The 16837-nt window shown below is 38.8% G+C and overlaps 1 protein-coding gene across 5 annotated transcripts in view; it reads left to right on the top strand.

Annotated features, from left to right (window-relative positions):
• Nucleotides 1-13783: 13783 nt before the first annotated feature.
• Nucleotides 13784-16837, top strand: part of LOC134355512 (copine-8-like) — a 674862-nt gene continuing 671808 nt past the window's right edge. For 4 of the 5 annotated variants that reach the window (XR_010020101.1, XM_063065495.1, XM_063065494.1 and 1 more), the window contains exon 1: nt 14005-14263. Coding sequence is in view for 4 of the 5 variants with exons in the window: in XM_063065495.1 (XP_062921565.1) it covers nt 14121-14263 (143 nt within the window). In the remaining variant the exon portion in view is untranslated. Of the gene's footprint in view, nt 13876-14004; nt 14264-16837 lie in introns of those variants that run through there. The other variant, XM_063065493.1, reaches the window with a different exon arrangement.

Genomic DNA, 16837 nt, shown 5'->3' with positions numbered 1-16837 from the left:
ATATGATAGAAAGCTGCCATGCAGGTTTGCGAATAATCTAATTATATTGGTGTTATAACCATTGCAGATGGAAAGCTAAAATGATAAAGAATTACTGTAGATGAATGAAAAGGCACAACTCTAGAAATTAGAATTCATTGTCAAAAAATATATGCTTGTCCATTATGAATGTTCAAAGGACAAAGCATCATATCTGAATGCTAAAATGCTTGAAGCCATCGAATTCCAATGAAACCTGGGGTTCATGTTCATAGATAGACATAGAAAACAATGAGACAATTCTAGCTGTTTTTAGATATTGAAGTAGAATATAAGGAGCTTTAAGTTAGTTATTCCTATGCAATGCTCTAATTAGATGACATTGGAACACTATGAACAGTTCTGGGCACCACACACTAAGAATAATCTATTAACTTTGGTACAGGTGCACTGTCATTTTATGATACCTATATTCCAAAGGTTAAATTACAGGAAGAGATAACAGAAAGTAACATGTATTCAGTGAGTTACTGGAGATTTGATTTGTCTTTTCATGATTTTAAACAGAGGGAGTGTTTTGTTCTTTTGTTGGGAAACTGAAGGCCAGACACCATGTCCTACATGAAAAGGTGATGAAAGGCTGGAGCTCTTTCACAAATTATACTTGGGCAATTTGGTCATTTACAATTAATAATTATATATATTCCTTAAATAGCTGTGGGGTAAAGGGACTAGATTTCAGATCGGTCAGTCTCACAATGTTGTCGGGGAAGGGAGAGGGTGGAAGAAGCTTATCTGTTGACTTCAGCTCCTTTGAGTCTTGGTTGTGCATTATGCTACAACCATAATGGATGTCTGAATAAACTTCAAATTAAGGAATTGCATACTTGAGCAAATGTTGAAGACTTTGCTCTGCCAAATGCAAATAATTGACAGCATTTAATTTTTAATGGAACATTATTTTTTAAATAAGAATACATTTGTAATTCAATGAGGGCTCAGCAGCTAAGGTCAGGAAAGCACAATTTTCTGCTAGGGCTAGCTTGATTGGAAAACAATTTATGCTCAGCTCCTAGCTTGTGGCACAGAATAGATCACTGAACCAGGAAAGTTTCTTCCAACCATCAATCTGACTCACCAGTCCAAGTGTTGCTGCATTTGTTCCAGCTGTGTAATGTTCTGCACAAAGAAAATTCCCGTTGATTTCCATTAAAATATAGTTATTTACAGGTGTCAGTGTCAGTCCTTGTGGAGTGTGATGAGTGATGTTACAACACTATAAATGCATGTTTTCCCCCCATTACACCTCTATTTCAGCTGTCCTAAATGTTCGTATTTTTTTCCCAAATTCTGCTGTTGGTTTCTCAAAAATGCAAAATCAGTTGTAGATGTTTCCCTGTATACAATTGCTTAGCTGAACACAGGAAACCTGTTCTGATGTTCAAATGTTAACAGTAATGGCCCACAATAAAGGATTCTGTATAAATGCTAGTTCTTTTTTAAATTCTAAATTTTGAGCTAAAATGTACCATGTTGAAAGCCAGTGCCTTGACAAAGAAACTCTTAAGTATATAGGAATGTAAGTGTTAAAGCCTTTGAAAAGGGAAAAGGAATGTTAATGTGTAATTTTGTGCAATAAAATAATTACAACAAATGCTATCCGTACACAGCAGGTCAAGCAGGAAGTGCAGAGAGAGAAAGAGAAAAGTGTAGTTAATGTTAAGTCTATTTAATGACAACCTTAATTTTTGGCCCAGTTTCTCTCTCGGCAAGTCCTTCCTGGTTTGCTGTCTATTTGCAGCATTTCAGATTTATTTCAGATTTCTGGTATCTTCAGTGTTTTGCTTTGGAGTTCCTGAAATTAATAAGTAAGTGAAATAAATGGAGACCATTACATAAATTTGTAAGTATTATGGTATGCTTTTACAATTCCTGGGCAGATTCACTTAAAGCAAGATAAACATATATTAGAAAGGGTACAGGAGGCATGAGCTCTGAGAAAAATATCAAGTTAAAGATACAGGAGATAAATAATATAGCAGAAATAATGTAAAATGTTACATTATACAAATAGATGAGTATGGATTCCAGGGTACCAGGAGAGTTCAATTGTGTGAAGTACTGTTTTACAAAAAACAATGATTTTCTTTCCATAATTGAAGGTAAAGGCCACAGGTTTATAGTAATGCCATCTCTTTCAAATTCCTCTCCAAACTCCACATCATTCCAAAATAGATCTAATGTTTTTTATTATCATTCTATTTGATTCCTGGAATTCACTGATAGCACGCACCACGTTCATACTTTGACTTAAAGAATCGCAACTGCACTTTCAGGTAAAACGGGATGCCGAAAATGTGTTGCCCTCCCATTGTTATCTGCACACTGATAACACTTATTTTAGAAAATAATCACATAGGTGATCATTGTTGTGAATTACCTGCTGGACATAACACTTGAGTAAAGATCACATTGCAAACAAAAATGAAAATACTGAGATGCTAGGATCAAGTCTGTGCAGGAACTATCATCATTGGACCAAACCACTTTCTTTCCCAGCTGCCTCCTCCTGCCTGCCCAAGGAGTGTATGCCTGCCACACAGATTCCGGAAATCCAAAGCAACACACACAAAATTCTGGAGGAACTCAGCAGGCCAGGCTGCATCTAGGGTAAAAGTAAACAGACACTGTTTCGAGCTGAGACCCTTCATCAGGACCTGGTGAAGTGTCTCTGCCCGAAAGGTCGACCGTTTACACTTTTCCATAGATTCTGCCAAGCCTGCTGTGTTCCTCCAGCATTTTATCTGTTGCTTTGATTCTCTTGTACTGTTCAAGAGAAAACTATGGAGCCCTTCTTCTTAAGTTATATGCTACCATCAGTAATAGATTAAATTAATTTCTGATTATGGTGAAAATTGGGTGCATAACTTGGTTTAAATACAAACATATTCACTGTTATTTAAAATCAGGTGCAGTGTACAGAGGTATTTCTGAAAAAAATGTTGATTTGTATCTATAAAGCAATATTTTTTCTTTCATTGTTTGGCATCTGACAAGATCCCCCCCTCCCCCCCCCCCCCCGGAGTTGAATGCACCTTTGCCTATGTTTTATACCTGGAATTTTTTTGGGCAATAATGGCTGAGAAAAATTGTCCAGATTTGCAGATTTAACGCAAGCTCCATTAGGTGCCATCAGATGACATCATTGCCCATGCAGCAGTCCTTCACACTATTTCACAGAAAATACATTCATGGTGCTGGATGAATGACCATCACAACCACTGTCAAGCTTAGGTCGTAATATCACTCCTCTGTGCTGGGAGAATCACTCATATTAAACCCCGCAACTTAGTTAATTTTCTTTGATTCTTTCCCTTGCCTCCTCAAAGCACCAAACCGTGAACTACCTTACCACATCCCCAACCTCTCATATTCCCCAGCCAATTCATTTGGGTCTTGAGCACTCTCCAAGAGTCCAGCTAGGGATTCCTGACTGCCTGATCAAGGTTTCAGTTTGCCACACTACAGTGTCTTGATCTCTGGTAACCTCCCAACACATCATCATCCAGTGGTCTCCAATATCTGATGATTCCTTTTCCCTCACTCACTGCAGGACCAATCCTATACCAAAATAATTTATGGAACTTTATTAGTGCCTTGAAGCTATTAGGTGGTAATGAAGTTTTCGGGCTCAATATACAATGCATCAATCTTTTGGCATATCTTTTATTCACAGTTCAATTTTTCACTTACTATTTTAAAAATGTATTGTTTGGGGGAAAAAGATAGTGATACTATGCTTTGGAATTTCCAGACCTGTTTACTCAATTTTATTTTCTAGTGCTGATTAAATAATCTTTTGCTCCCAAGTTCATCTTTCATTATCGAAACTCATTAACTCTCTGATCAGGTCAGGTCAGTACTTAAAGCTCCAGTGGCATAGTCCTTAGTTCCCTAATGCCTGATCAAATCCCCATTTCCCAATTAGAAAAGCCCTGGTACTGTGATCATCACCTTTGAAAATGCATGGGTTCTTGGGGAAGAATGATTGGCAGAGCCACTGGTAAAGAGTGGAGCAAATGAACTGAAAAGAGACTGCTGTGCTGAGAAGCAGCACAACCTCAAATGGTTGAATGATCTCTATTTCTACCACCATGATTCTATGAATAACCAAGATCCAGTGACTTCTATTTAAACAATGCCGTATGTGTTGTCGTCCATTTTTGTTTTCAAGAAATTATCGATTATGAGTACATATTGATATTCAGTGATTTATATAAATCTTTATCCAAGCAGAAATTAGATCAGAGCACAGTCTCTCTTGGCAAATTAAGTATAGAGGCATTTGCTTAAATACAAAATTCGGGATATACTGTTTATTTCACAAATTAATTAGTTTAGTAACTTCCCATTTTAGCTATGTAATAATAGATTTAACATGTTGATTATATACATATGAAAGAATATTGCAGATAATTATTTTCCTTGAGTCAGCAGTCCATGGTCCGTTCATGGGTTTATCATGCGCCACCCACACAGCATTACACCCCAGAAACAATCTGTTCCGATCTGGGAAGTTGGTGCAATCTGATCACCAATAAACTGCTTTGGATATTGAAGTGGCTGAGTAAATCAAAGACCATTGGTAGATGCTATTTTGGTTGATCTGGCTTGTAGAAAGTAAAACAAATATCCTGAAGGATGAAATTTGGTCTCCACCTTGTATGTTAAGATATAACACTTCAAAGCAGCTTTTAAAATAAACATATTACCATGATATTATTAAAATTCTACATATCCTTTTTGAATTCCTTGAGCAGAATCATTCTTCATTTTGAATCAGTAATTGAGTTCCTAGTCATTTTCTATCTTTTCTTTGTTTTCTTTTATCCACATATTAGTACAACCCAATGACTTACAGCAGGGGTCCTCAACCTTTTTTGCACTGCGGACCGGTTTATTATTGACAATATTCTTGCGGACCAGCCGACGGGGGGGGGGGGGGCGGGGTGGGTGCGGGGAGGGTTGCCAACGGACAAGAGTAGCAGTCAATTACGTTGCTTATCCTGAGAAAGACTACCATGATCATGAAGCCTTGCGCGGGCACCAGTGCGCATGCGTGTACATGCCGATTATTTGCTACAAATCGTTTTTCGCTACTCTGTTCGGTGGGGGGGGGGGGGGTGGTGTTAATCATGACCGGAATATAGGTGATAAGCGGTTAATACACTCAATTTCGTTTCTAAAAGGGTTTATCTAACGAATTTAATATTAAACACACAGCGCATATTTTCCTCACATGAATATAGTGATAAGTCAATTATAACTCACTTATAAGTCAATAGCATCATAACATTTTAAGTAACGTTTGGATATTAAACAGACAGCACATATTTTCCCCGTATGAACATATAAAATCATTGCAACACACCAATATCGCCAAATCAGTGGGAGCCCTGGGCTTGTTTCCCTGCAACAAGACGGTGCCATCGAGGGGTGATGGGAGACAGCGATACTCGAAGGGGGTTCCTTATGTCCAGTCTATTCTGCAATTTAGTTTTCATTGCATTCATTGCAGAGATATGTTGGAAATGGAAGCAACGTTTTCAGTGCTTTCGTGGCTATCTCAGGATATTTAGCCTTGACGTTGATTCAGAATTTCGGCAGAGATGTTATGTCAAACATACTTTTCAGCCTGTCGTCATTTGCAATCTCGAGGAGTTGATCTCCTTCGCGCGCTGACATGGATGACACGCGGGTAACAAGCTCGCGTGCGTTCAAGTTCAACAGTGCGTGACAAGAAATGAGGAAAGGTGCAGCTGACTCATATCGCCAAATCATATCGTTTCCTCGCGGCCTGGTAGCGCATGCTTTGTGGCCTGGTGGTTGGGGACCACTGATTTATAGAATTTACTTTGTGTCACAGTTTGTGCTTTCAACAACAGTCTGAACTGAATCAATAAAAATGTTCAATATTGCAATGCCAAAGGGAAATACATGTTCAATACTCAGAAAACCATGCAGCATCTGCTAAGGGAGAACCAGAGTTAATATTTCACACCAACATACAAGTCATCAGTTTCACGTTTTTGATATGCAACATTAATTGTGTATCTCTCTCCACAGATGCAACCTCACCTGCTGAGTATTTCCAGCAATCCTTTGCATTCAAGTTGTGTTAACCTTGGAACTTCTACGTAAACTGGCTCATTTAAAATATTCTGGTTACTTTTCAGATTTAAATAATGTTGAGAGGGCATGATCAGAGATGTTAAGTTCTCTTTTTAAGTACCGTAAGTACGCTTAGTACCGTAAACAACCATTTCATTAATGCTTTTCAGTCAGTCATTTCAAAGTCCATAGTGGAATGGTTCCTGCTATGTTTTCCCAGATCTGACTCAATGATCTTTTGGGGGAGAGGGGGGGAACAGTACATTTATATTGCATGTGGCTCCAGTCATCATTATGCACACTGCAGGCAATTTAATAAATTTACAATTATAAGTAGCAAAACATTGAAAAATAATCAAGAATGATTTTTTTTCCAATCTGAAATATGATTCTTTCCGAAATTCACTGGGAACTAATCCAAGTATTTCACAGTAGAAGAGGAGAAATTAAATCGTTGCAGATTTGTCTCACTTCAGAGTGCACAGTTCCAGGTGTGATTACAGCTCCCGAGTCCAAGATTTATTTAATAAACATTAGTTAACTTTCTTCATACTCTGGCGATCTGGGACTTGTAACTGTTTTTCTTCTTCATCAGTCATTCTGGTATTCCTTGGTAACATGTTGTAAGAATACATTGCAAAGATGAGGAAGGCCAGTGTGCCAGTATATCCCCCCAGCACTAGGCAGAGAGGCTGGACAATCACAAACAGGCAGGCAACATTCAGAGAGGCTCGATTATCCAGTATTAACTTGTTGTTTTTGGAACTGGTGAGAACTTTGTAAACATAAATCAAAATGACCATCACATAGAGAACCTGGTCAATCATTGCACCCCCTTGTTTCCTTGAGCGTTCTGTAAACAACAGATTTCCTCTTCAGTCGTTACTGAGATCTCTTGAAATCCACGTTGATCTCCTTTATAATGACAGGTAAATGTTAACCCAACTGTGCCTGGTGTTTTATTGATTTTGGACTTTGTTGGTTATAAAGTGCAGCTTTATTGATGGGAGGAATACAATTCCCTTTATGTTCTTTTGCTTAGTGCACACTCTCGCCCCTTTTTATCATCTTTTCCTTACCAATTCAAATTCCTGGCCACCTCTTAATTCCTTTATTCCTTAAGACATAAGATTTTATTTGTCTCCTGTATCACTGAATTGGTCTATCCATTTGTTTAATTTCAAAGACAACTTCTATCTTAGTTTTGATTTTGACCTTGCATGTTCCTATCTTTTTGTCTTCTGTCTTCAGGAAAAAAATCACAAGTAAGTTTTAAGTTTTCGAGATTCAAGTTTAATTGCTTAACATCATTTCCAGTATAGAAGTGTAAAGGAGAACAAGCTAATTGTTATTTCAGATCTGATGCAGCACAAATAAAACACAATAAGAAAACGAACACAATTATAAAAACAAAATAACTATAAAGACATACAATAGCTTGTATAATACATTAATTGTATGTACCTTACATAAAGTGATGCTAGGTACAGGAGTGTCTGTACATAAAGTGACTGAGAGGAAAGGTTGAAGTTGTGGTGTGGGGATTGCTGTGGGGTAGGATAGTGGGTGATCACCGTTACTACTTGGGGAACGCAACATTTTTGAATCCTCCCTGTTGCTTCCTCCCTGATGGGAGTGGGACATACAGTCCGTGAGCAGGATTGGTGGGATCCTTCATGATATAGCTGCCATTTTTACGGTACCTTTCTGTAAATGCTGTATATCCTTGATGGCAGGTAAGCTGGTGCACTGGGCAGTTTTGATTACCCTTTGTAGAGCCTTCATGTCCACCACAGTGCAGTTTCCATACCATTTGGTGATGGAGCATGTTAGAATGCCCTCTACTGTGCATCTGAAAGTTCATTAAATTCATCTGCAAAACTGCATCTCCAATACAATTAAAAGGAATATTTTTAATTCATAGATTTGAAGAAAATATAGATTCTGCTGAATGATTTGATCATGATTTTGACAGATGAAGTTCGAGATCCTTTTAGAATTAACTAAGGGGCAACTATCACATCACTAACTGGAGCACGGGCAGTTTTGACAGAATTCACTTTAGCAACAATATTTAAATAACAATTTCAAATTTGAAAATCCCTTTGTGACAGTGAAGTGATTAATCAGATGTGTATGTCTGCCAGAGTTGTTTTATGTAATAAGCCATAGCATCTTCAGGGGAAGGAACGTTGACTCAGACCATGAGAGGCCTGCATCGGGCATTTTCATGCCTTACAAGGTGCAGATTGGCAGTCTGCGTGGGGCACCACTCCTCGCACAGACTAGAGCAATGTGTGATTAAGTGCCTTGCTCAAGGGCACAAACACGTTGCCACAGCTGAGGCTCGAACTAGCGACCTTGAGGTAACTAGACAAACACCTTAACCACTTGGCCACATGCCCAACACAATAGCATCTTCAATCACCCTTAATTTTCACCCACTTGGTCAATTATATGTCCAAGCTATAATGTCTATTGTCAAATATTCATTTTCAGTTAATTTAATCAGTGCAAATCTATAAATACTGTAATGATGAAGTTATAATCCTAACTCTAGTCCCAGTGGTATTGAAGTGAAGAAAGGAAATATTATCTTGAACAACAAATAAAACTAGATAGCTAATTTTGATCAAATAAGCTCCTCTTTGGAAAGAAATCTTTATCTTGCTGATCAAAATGATAAAGTAAAAAAAAATTAAACAAAATATTAAGCAGAATATTGATAGGTTTGAAGACAAACTTTTTCAAAATGTTCTATTTACTAGCTGTTCAAAGATATGTTAGTGTCACAATTTCTTCTGGTGAAAAACAGATCCCTTGGGTATTTCTCTGACCTCCCAAGCACTTCCACTTTCCTGCTGGACCAGATAGCATTAATTAGCGATTAACCATTAAAAAAATCATTTTCTTCTGAACAGTTCCTCTCCAGGAAAAGTCACATAAATAAATAAAAGACATATAAAACGTTTACTCTGCTATTGGAACTGCTGAAGTAAGATGTGCTTTAGTGCATTCCAGAAATGTGAAATGCATGTGTTATGTTATACAGGATAGAAATATTTGAGCCTGACTGAAGTTTTGGTTGCAAGGGTCCAACATTTTGACGTGGACATACTGTACACCCAGGTGTCACTTTATTAGGTACACCTGTACACCTGATATTTGTTGATGCAAATATCAGCCAATCATGTGACAGTAACTCAATGCATAAAAGCATGCAGACATGGTCAAGAAGTTCAACAGTTGTTCAGGCCAAACATTAGAATGGGGAAGAACTGTGATCCAAGTGACTTTAACTGTGGAATGATTGTTGGTGCATTGCTGGGTGGTTTGAGTGTCTCAGAAACTGCTGATCTCTTGGGATTTTCACACACAGCAGTCTCTAGAGTTTACAGTGAATAGTACAAAAAGTACAAAAAAAATTCAGTGAGCAGCACTGAGAGATGAAAGAATGGCCAGGCTAGTGCAATCTGACAGGAGGGGAGCATCTCTGAATGCACAGCACATCGAACCTTGAAGTGAATGGGCTACAGGAGCAGATGGCCATGAGGATAAATAAAGAAGACATTGCTACTCATATGGCTCCTTAGGGTAGTGCACTAAATGGCCACAGAATACATCTGATTATCAGCATATCATGCACTAACTTAAATTTTATAGCTAATTTATATATTCCCACACCCGAAGAGCAAATTGTTTTTATAATGGTTATGTACCACTCTTAGTGAAATCGGATTTTGTATTTGGTGGTTTAAGATACATTTTGGAGATTGTTGAGTAGTTATTTTAGCATTGACCAGCAGAGGGCATAGCAGCTGAACTTTAACAATCTCCACACTATTAGTATTAACTTCGCAAGTACTGCAACGAGTAAAATCATTTGGATTCCAGAACACAAAATAAAGCATCGATCCAAGCAACTTTCAGGAAGAAAAAGATTCTTCTCTATACTCTTAGCTGATAAAATATTTATGGTAGCGAAGTTGGTCGTGGAGCCTATTCCAGCTACCACAACGGCAATCTCACCAGTCCCATTTTAAAACCGAAATAAACTTTATTCATAATAAAAAATATAAGATTAAATCGTACAACGCTTCTCATTCTTCGTGTACAATGTGTTTAGTGCTAGATTACATTGTTTAAAACCAATAGCGCCATTGCTACACATGTGGCAATCTAGGACGATACTGCACACTACTACAATAATGGAGTAGCTTCCTCACCCAGCTCAACCCCTCCCTGTCCATTACCGGATGAATCCTACACTGTGGTCCTCCCGCCCAGCCCCATTCCATTAATGTCTAACGGTTTAGCCAATCTCTTTTGAAGACACCGACCAATCTAAGTGTATTTGTACCATCTGCACAGGGAGTGAATTTCAGATCAAAATTACTTTGAGCAAAATATAATCCACTTCCAACCTATATGTTATAATCGTGAAGATGTCCACTGACCCTAGAAGTTTCTTAGGATTATACAGTTCCAGCCATGCCTGACCAAAACATTGAAAGATACTTTGACAGTAACTAAGAGGGAGGCATTTATATCAAATACAAAAGAGTGTTGCAGTTACTAGGGTAGGTAATGGAAACAGAAGAGAGGAAATTGTGTGGACTGGGGCACTGTGCATTAAACAAAACATTGAAAATGATAGGGAAACACCAGACAGGATTGTGTGAGGAATATCAGGAAGAGGAGTCAGTAGAACATGTAGTTTTGTGTTGCAGGAAGTATGGGATACAGAGAAAGATGATGAGAAATAAATTAAGGGAGTTGGGGATGCAGGAATTCACATTAAAAGGGTTGCTGGGCATGGGTGAGAGAGCATGTCCGGGTATTTTTAGCGTTTTTAAGGGGTACAGGGGTTTTTTATAGAATATGACGAATAAACAGGAATAGGATACTAGGATGGTCAAAGATGGGAGGGTGAAGTGTAGGTTTGTGTGTGTACGATTGGGTGAAGGGATTTAGAATGTATGTCTAGTGCACATTCTGGAGCAGAGGGTGGCGGTAATGCACCATTAAGCTGGATGCCAACCGCCGTAAAACAAGATACAGAGAGAGAGAGAGAGAGAGACAGTAACTAACCCAACTGGCCAGTTTTGTATGGGAATGCCGCTTTGCTAATGTTATATTTCCCTCAATGATTACCGTATCGAGTTATTAATTTGCAATAATACCAGGACGCTGCAATGACAATCTTTCTGACAAACTAGCTGCAGTATCTGTGGCGACTCCTTGAACGGAATAACATACCAACAAATCCAGTCGGATTAAGGTTCATCGTCACCACCAATTGCCGGGGGGGGGGGTTAATTTAGCTTCATCACCTGACTGGAAAATATAGTTTACTTTTCCATAGCATCCGTTACATTCTGTTCAATTTTGATTAAAGATGCTTCTCGCTTTTGGGCTAATTAGAATCCGACATTCATCTCCATATCCGCTGCCCCCGCCAGTTCTTGCCAGTTATTTTTTTAATTTGAAGGATTTGCGAAATGACCCCATACTTATTTGATCACCCGCCAGGAACGGTTCAGCTAAGGTGTTTAAATGAGACATCTGCGGGGAACGTACTGAATAATCGCATCCAAACTCGCGGAAATATTTAGTGTTGTTTTTACAATCCCACTTTATATGTTAATGAACTTGTCTCTGTGTGAAGACTGTTGGAAACTCAGAGAGAGAAAAATCCCCCTGATAAGTTAGTCATTTTCGAACTGCAGTTATCGTCACGGATCAATTATTTTTTGTAATAGTTGATTTTCAGAGAATAATGTATCGCGAACTTCGGATTTTAATAATTGATGTTGTAAATCAAATCGAGTTTATTATCATATGCACAAGTGCAGATGTAATTAAAGGCACATAGCATTAAAACAGCATTTATAGGAAAATAAATTATGCATTTTTATAAAAAGTAATTAGAGCAAAAATATGTCCACTTTAGTGCAAAGTGTAATGTTGAAGAATCGAATCGTTGAAGCAATGTAGCTGTTCTCGAACCTGTTGCTGTGGGGACTTCACATAAAACACCTGATAGTATTTTTTGGGGTAGCTGGTGGGTTTTTGTCCAGCTCCTCTATGATAAATGATTAACGGCAACGAGCAGGTAATAAAACTATATTTCTTGCCGTGTTGTCTTAAATAAAAACTAGGCCTATATGGTACCCACAACTTCAATTGCTAATGTAATACTCTGGAAGTGGAGCCATTGTTGTGACGTGGGGAAACTAACCCAGTTTGATCACGTCGACTGTACCTCTTCCTAGAGCCCGAAATGTCGACTGTAACTCTTCCTAGAGATGCTGCCTGGCCTGCTGCGTTCACCAGCAACTTTTATGTGTGTTGCTTGAATGTCCAGCATCTGCAGATTTCCTCGTGTTTCCAGTTTGATCACGGCGATTACGGTTAAAGAGACAATTGACCAACTGAGTAGTGGGTTAAGGGACAATAATTGGTCGGGACATCAGGTCTGAACCATTGAGAAGGGATTATATTCTTCTATTTTAAGACACATATCTGAGAAGTTGGAACTTCTGATGGTGGGTTTGTCACTGCTACACTACGGCGTTCGTCGAGTTAATTTGTTCAAACCCCTGCGGTGGGATTTGAACCCGCAGCTTTGGGGCGAGAGTAACATACAGGATGAACCAATTGCACAATGCTTAAGGATGATTGAAGTGTACGAGGTCCTGTTAAATAACAACTAATTTACTTTTTAATATCAGTTTCGTCTGAGAACGATCCAAAATTTGAAATGGAAATGATATTCCCAGTACATGACAAAACAACGATAAAATGCAGGCAGATCCAGATGGAGCAAGTGCGTTTATTTGCTGAAGCCAATTATTGGCGACCACTTCAAATAAATAAAGCCAACGTGAAAAGCAAATCTGTGAGGTAATACATTGTAGCTGTAACGTCAGTGTCACCTTAACACACGTTTCCTGCAAACTGTGTAAACGCATTACACCATGCAGCTATAATCCCATATCATTACACTTTATTTGATTGTAATACATTCTGAATAAAAATCAGGGATGGTTTGAGCATTTGATAAATACCTGCTTTGCAAAGTCTACCCTGTAGGAGGCGCGGAAGAATTAAAAGTGGTCTTATATTCCTTGGTTTTACGATTACCACGTATTTTAAAAGTTGATGCTACCACCGCGTAATTTTTTTTTAAAAAGGTCGAAGGAACCGATTAATAGCGGTATCGTAGGGAGGGGCACTCTGAATTCAAGGTAAACAGGTCAAAAATCAATTGTGATAAAGTTAAAGTATATCGTCTCCAACTTTATTTTTATACAGATTCGCGAATGCTTGGTAGCGCAGCTTTGAAAACTAGAATTTGGCACAACAACCAGCTTCTATTCGGAGTTTAAAATGGGCAATCAGGAGTAAATAACATTATTCACCACTGTGTAACTCTTCAGATTGTCCATGAGTGACAGGGAACAGGAGAACTGAGCTGTCAAAAATTATAGTTCGGGATGTCCGGGCTTTTTTAGCATCGATACGGATACCGCATCATTTTGGGCTCAGTTAGATGCTTTTTGTTTTTTTCATACATTCTGTGCTTCATTGGACAAGGAACATAATTCATGATTGAGACGCTCCCGGTGATAATGTTCGATGGGAATGTTTGTGCTGTCGTTTTAATAATGCCTCACTAGTCTGTTTCCCGTGCCTTCCAGAGCGCTGACATTGACAAGCAATGTAAGTTATCTTTAGAAGCGAGGGCGGAGCGTATCATTTCAGTCCGTAAACTGTAATTAGATGATCGTCTGAGCTGTGCAATTAGACTAAGGAAAAGGTTGTGTTGAATAATCTGTATGTAGCAGTGTTCAGATGCAAAGGCAGAGTGTGGGGTGCACGGAGCCCTAACTCTGGTCCACCCATTTTCCTGCAGGACAGGCTGCCTTTAATCGCCGATCCTTGAGCCTTGTGGCGGTGTGACGTTGATGCTGGAAGCACTGGTTTGGAATTACTGGATACCCATGGAAGACGCTATGGACAAATTCGATGACATGGCTTCTGTGAGCGACTTTGATCCGATCCAGGGCAGCATCCCGGCGACTAAAGTGGAGATTACCGTGTCCTGCAGGTACGTGCACTGACGGGAAAGGTGATATTAAGAGCGGCTGCAGTTTTGAACAACAATCCGCAGGTGGTCCCAAGTTTTATTTTTATTAAAGGTATTGAGATTGTGAAATGAAATTTACCTTAGGGGTATTGTTGAGGAATCCAGTTGCTTTCATTGTGTGGGCTGCCTGACAGTCGTTGTAAGACGAATCTTTACTTATTGTTTAATTTTATATTAACTACGGCTGACTTGAATTGTAGCCAGCAGTGTTTAAGATCGCGAATCTCGAAGCATCAGTATGTAAACCTGCTGTGTAGTAGTGGGATCTACATAGCCGCTTTCTTACAGTTGTGTCTGTTGTAAAGCCTCTTGGTTCTTGAACTTTCAAGTTCGTCCTCCAATAACCAAAATAAAACCCTCCAAAATCGATAGTATATATCGAGAACAGAACGGTCATCTATCTTTAAGCTAACTAGAGTACGTTGATTATCTTACCAGAGTTTTGGCACCAATAAACAGCAACCGTTTAAGAAAAAAATGCACCCAATTAGATTTCTTGATAGCAACCATTGAGGGTTCCTATGCCATATCACCCTTTTTCAGGTTAGTTAGCGGAATGAAATATTAATCTAACGTGGACAAATGTATTTTTGTCTTTGGCACGTTTGAGTTAATTCCCCTGTTTTACGTCTCATCATACGGGGATCCCCGAACGATGCCTGTGGTTCAGAGAGTGGCGGCGGGCGTTTGATGGCTCAGTTGTTCCGTTCTTCTGGCATCCTTTCGCGCTCCTTCACGTTGCGTTAACTCCCCCGTCTGATTGGACACCAGTAAGGGAGGAGAGAATTCGAACTTGGAGACTTTGGCTTCATTGCAACAATGTCGGTGTTGGTGGAATCCTCCTTGGGGCGGGGGGGGGGGGTGACGGTTTGATTGATTCTTCTTGCAAGGAATTTGAAAGGGCAAACGACAAAACTGGCGATATCGTTGCAGGTGGCCCCCGGCCAAATGTATATTTTTATGTTAGCCCATATGCCAAGCCACCTTAAGGTTTGTGTCTTGCACCCTGTAATTCTTCAAAAATCTGTATTGTATCTGTAGAAATTGGTTCAACAAACGGGCTCAGTGCGAGTATTGATCAATTATGAATCAGACTCATAAAATTGACCTGAAAGGTTGAACTGAATTTCTGTCTCCATAAATACTGTTTAATTTGCTGGGGTTTTAAAATATTTTTCTGTCTATATTTCATGTTTCCAATATCTGCACCTGTGTAGCTCTCGAAGATCAAACTGTGACTGAGGTATTAATATTAACCATATTTTAGGTCCCTGATTGGGTCCAGTGTGGGCAATTTTAAGATTCTTTGTAATTTATGAAAATAGAAGATTACATTCATGTCATCAGCAGAAATGGTGGAACAGATGAAGCATAAGACTGACAACAAAGATGTTCTCCGCTCTGCACAAAATATACTCCACAGTTTCCCCATCAGATCAAAGTGCCTTTCCCTTCATTCTTGGGTTGTGTTGCGGGCAAGACCAATGTTTACTGCCCATCTCTATTGAAAAGACAGTGTTGAGCTGCCTTTTTGAACTGGCGAAGTCCTTGTGGTGAAGCTAGTGTAAGGATTTTGAAGATGCATCACTATTTCTGTATTACTATACATCCAAGTTAGCATAGTATGAATTGTGGAAAGATTCCAGGATATGAAGATATCCTCATCTAACTGTTGCCTTTAACTATTGAGAAGTGGAGATTGTGATTCTTGGAAGACTTCCCAAACAATTTATAGTCCATGAGGAATTGAATTTAGGCATTTATGTACTAATCATACAGATATCTTTGTCCTAGATATCGTAAATATTGCTGGAGTTCCAGGTAAATATATCAACACCCTCTTGACTTGTGCCTTGACCAGACTAGTCTTGGGGAGTCAGGTGATAAGGCATTTATTACAGAATAGTCAGAATCAGACCTGGTCTGTTCATCCACTTGCTTTGCAGGTAATAAGCAATCACTTGAAGGTTCCCTGATTTTTTTTTCCTTCCTGTTACAAACCAATGTAGTTAAAATTATACAGTATTTTTTCACTACAAATGGACAATGTGAAAACATTTTCAAATTCACTTCTCATTTGCTAGTTGTAATTGCAATCGGGAATTGGGCTCGTCGTTTATTCCAGATGGATTCCATGGCTGAAGAAAAGGTAGTTTAGGATGATTGACGTTGATGCTTTTAAAAATTAGTATTGTAATTGAAAGCAGTGTATATTGTAAATAGTCTGTTCAATATTAGGCAGTCACACAGAGTTGGTTAAGGAACTGAGTGAGCTCAGAATACTCGGCTCTGATCAAACATTCAAATCAGATGAGATCCAATTCTGTGATATATTTGAAACCTCTTGGCTGCATATAATTTGTACATTCAGGGCTTCTTTGGTGATTAGTGAGCAAGACCTAATTTAATCATTAATATCAGTGGACCATAAGATAAACTCTGCCTTCATGCTTAATACCTAAACAAATTTTCAGATATTTTGGGTGTACAATGTGTAGCTAACACTTAGTACTGTCTGGTTTCTTCCAATAACTG

Source organism: Mobula hypostoma, chromosome 13 (genome assembly GCF_963921235.1).
Source record: "Mobula hypostoma chromosome 13, sMobHyp1.1, whole genome shotgun sequence".
NCBI lineage: Eukaryota > Metazoa > Chordata > Chondrichthyes > Myliobatiformes > Myliobatidae > Mobula > Mobula hypostoma.
This window is presented reverse-complemented; position numbering and strand designations above follow the sequence as displayed.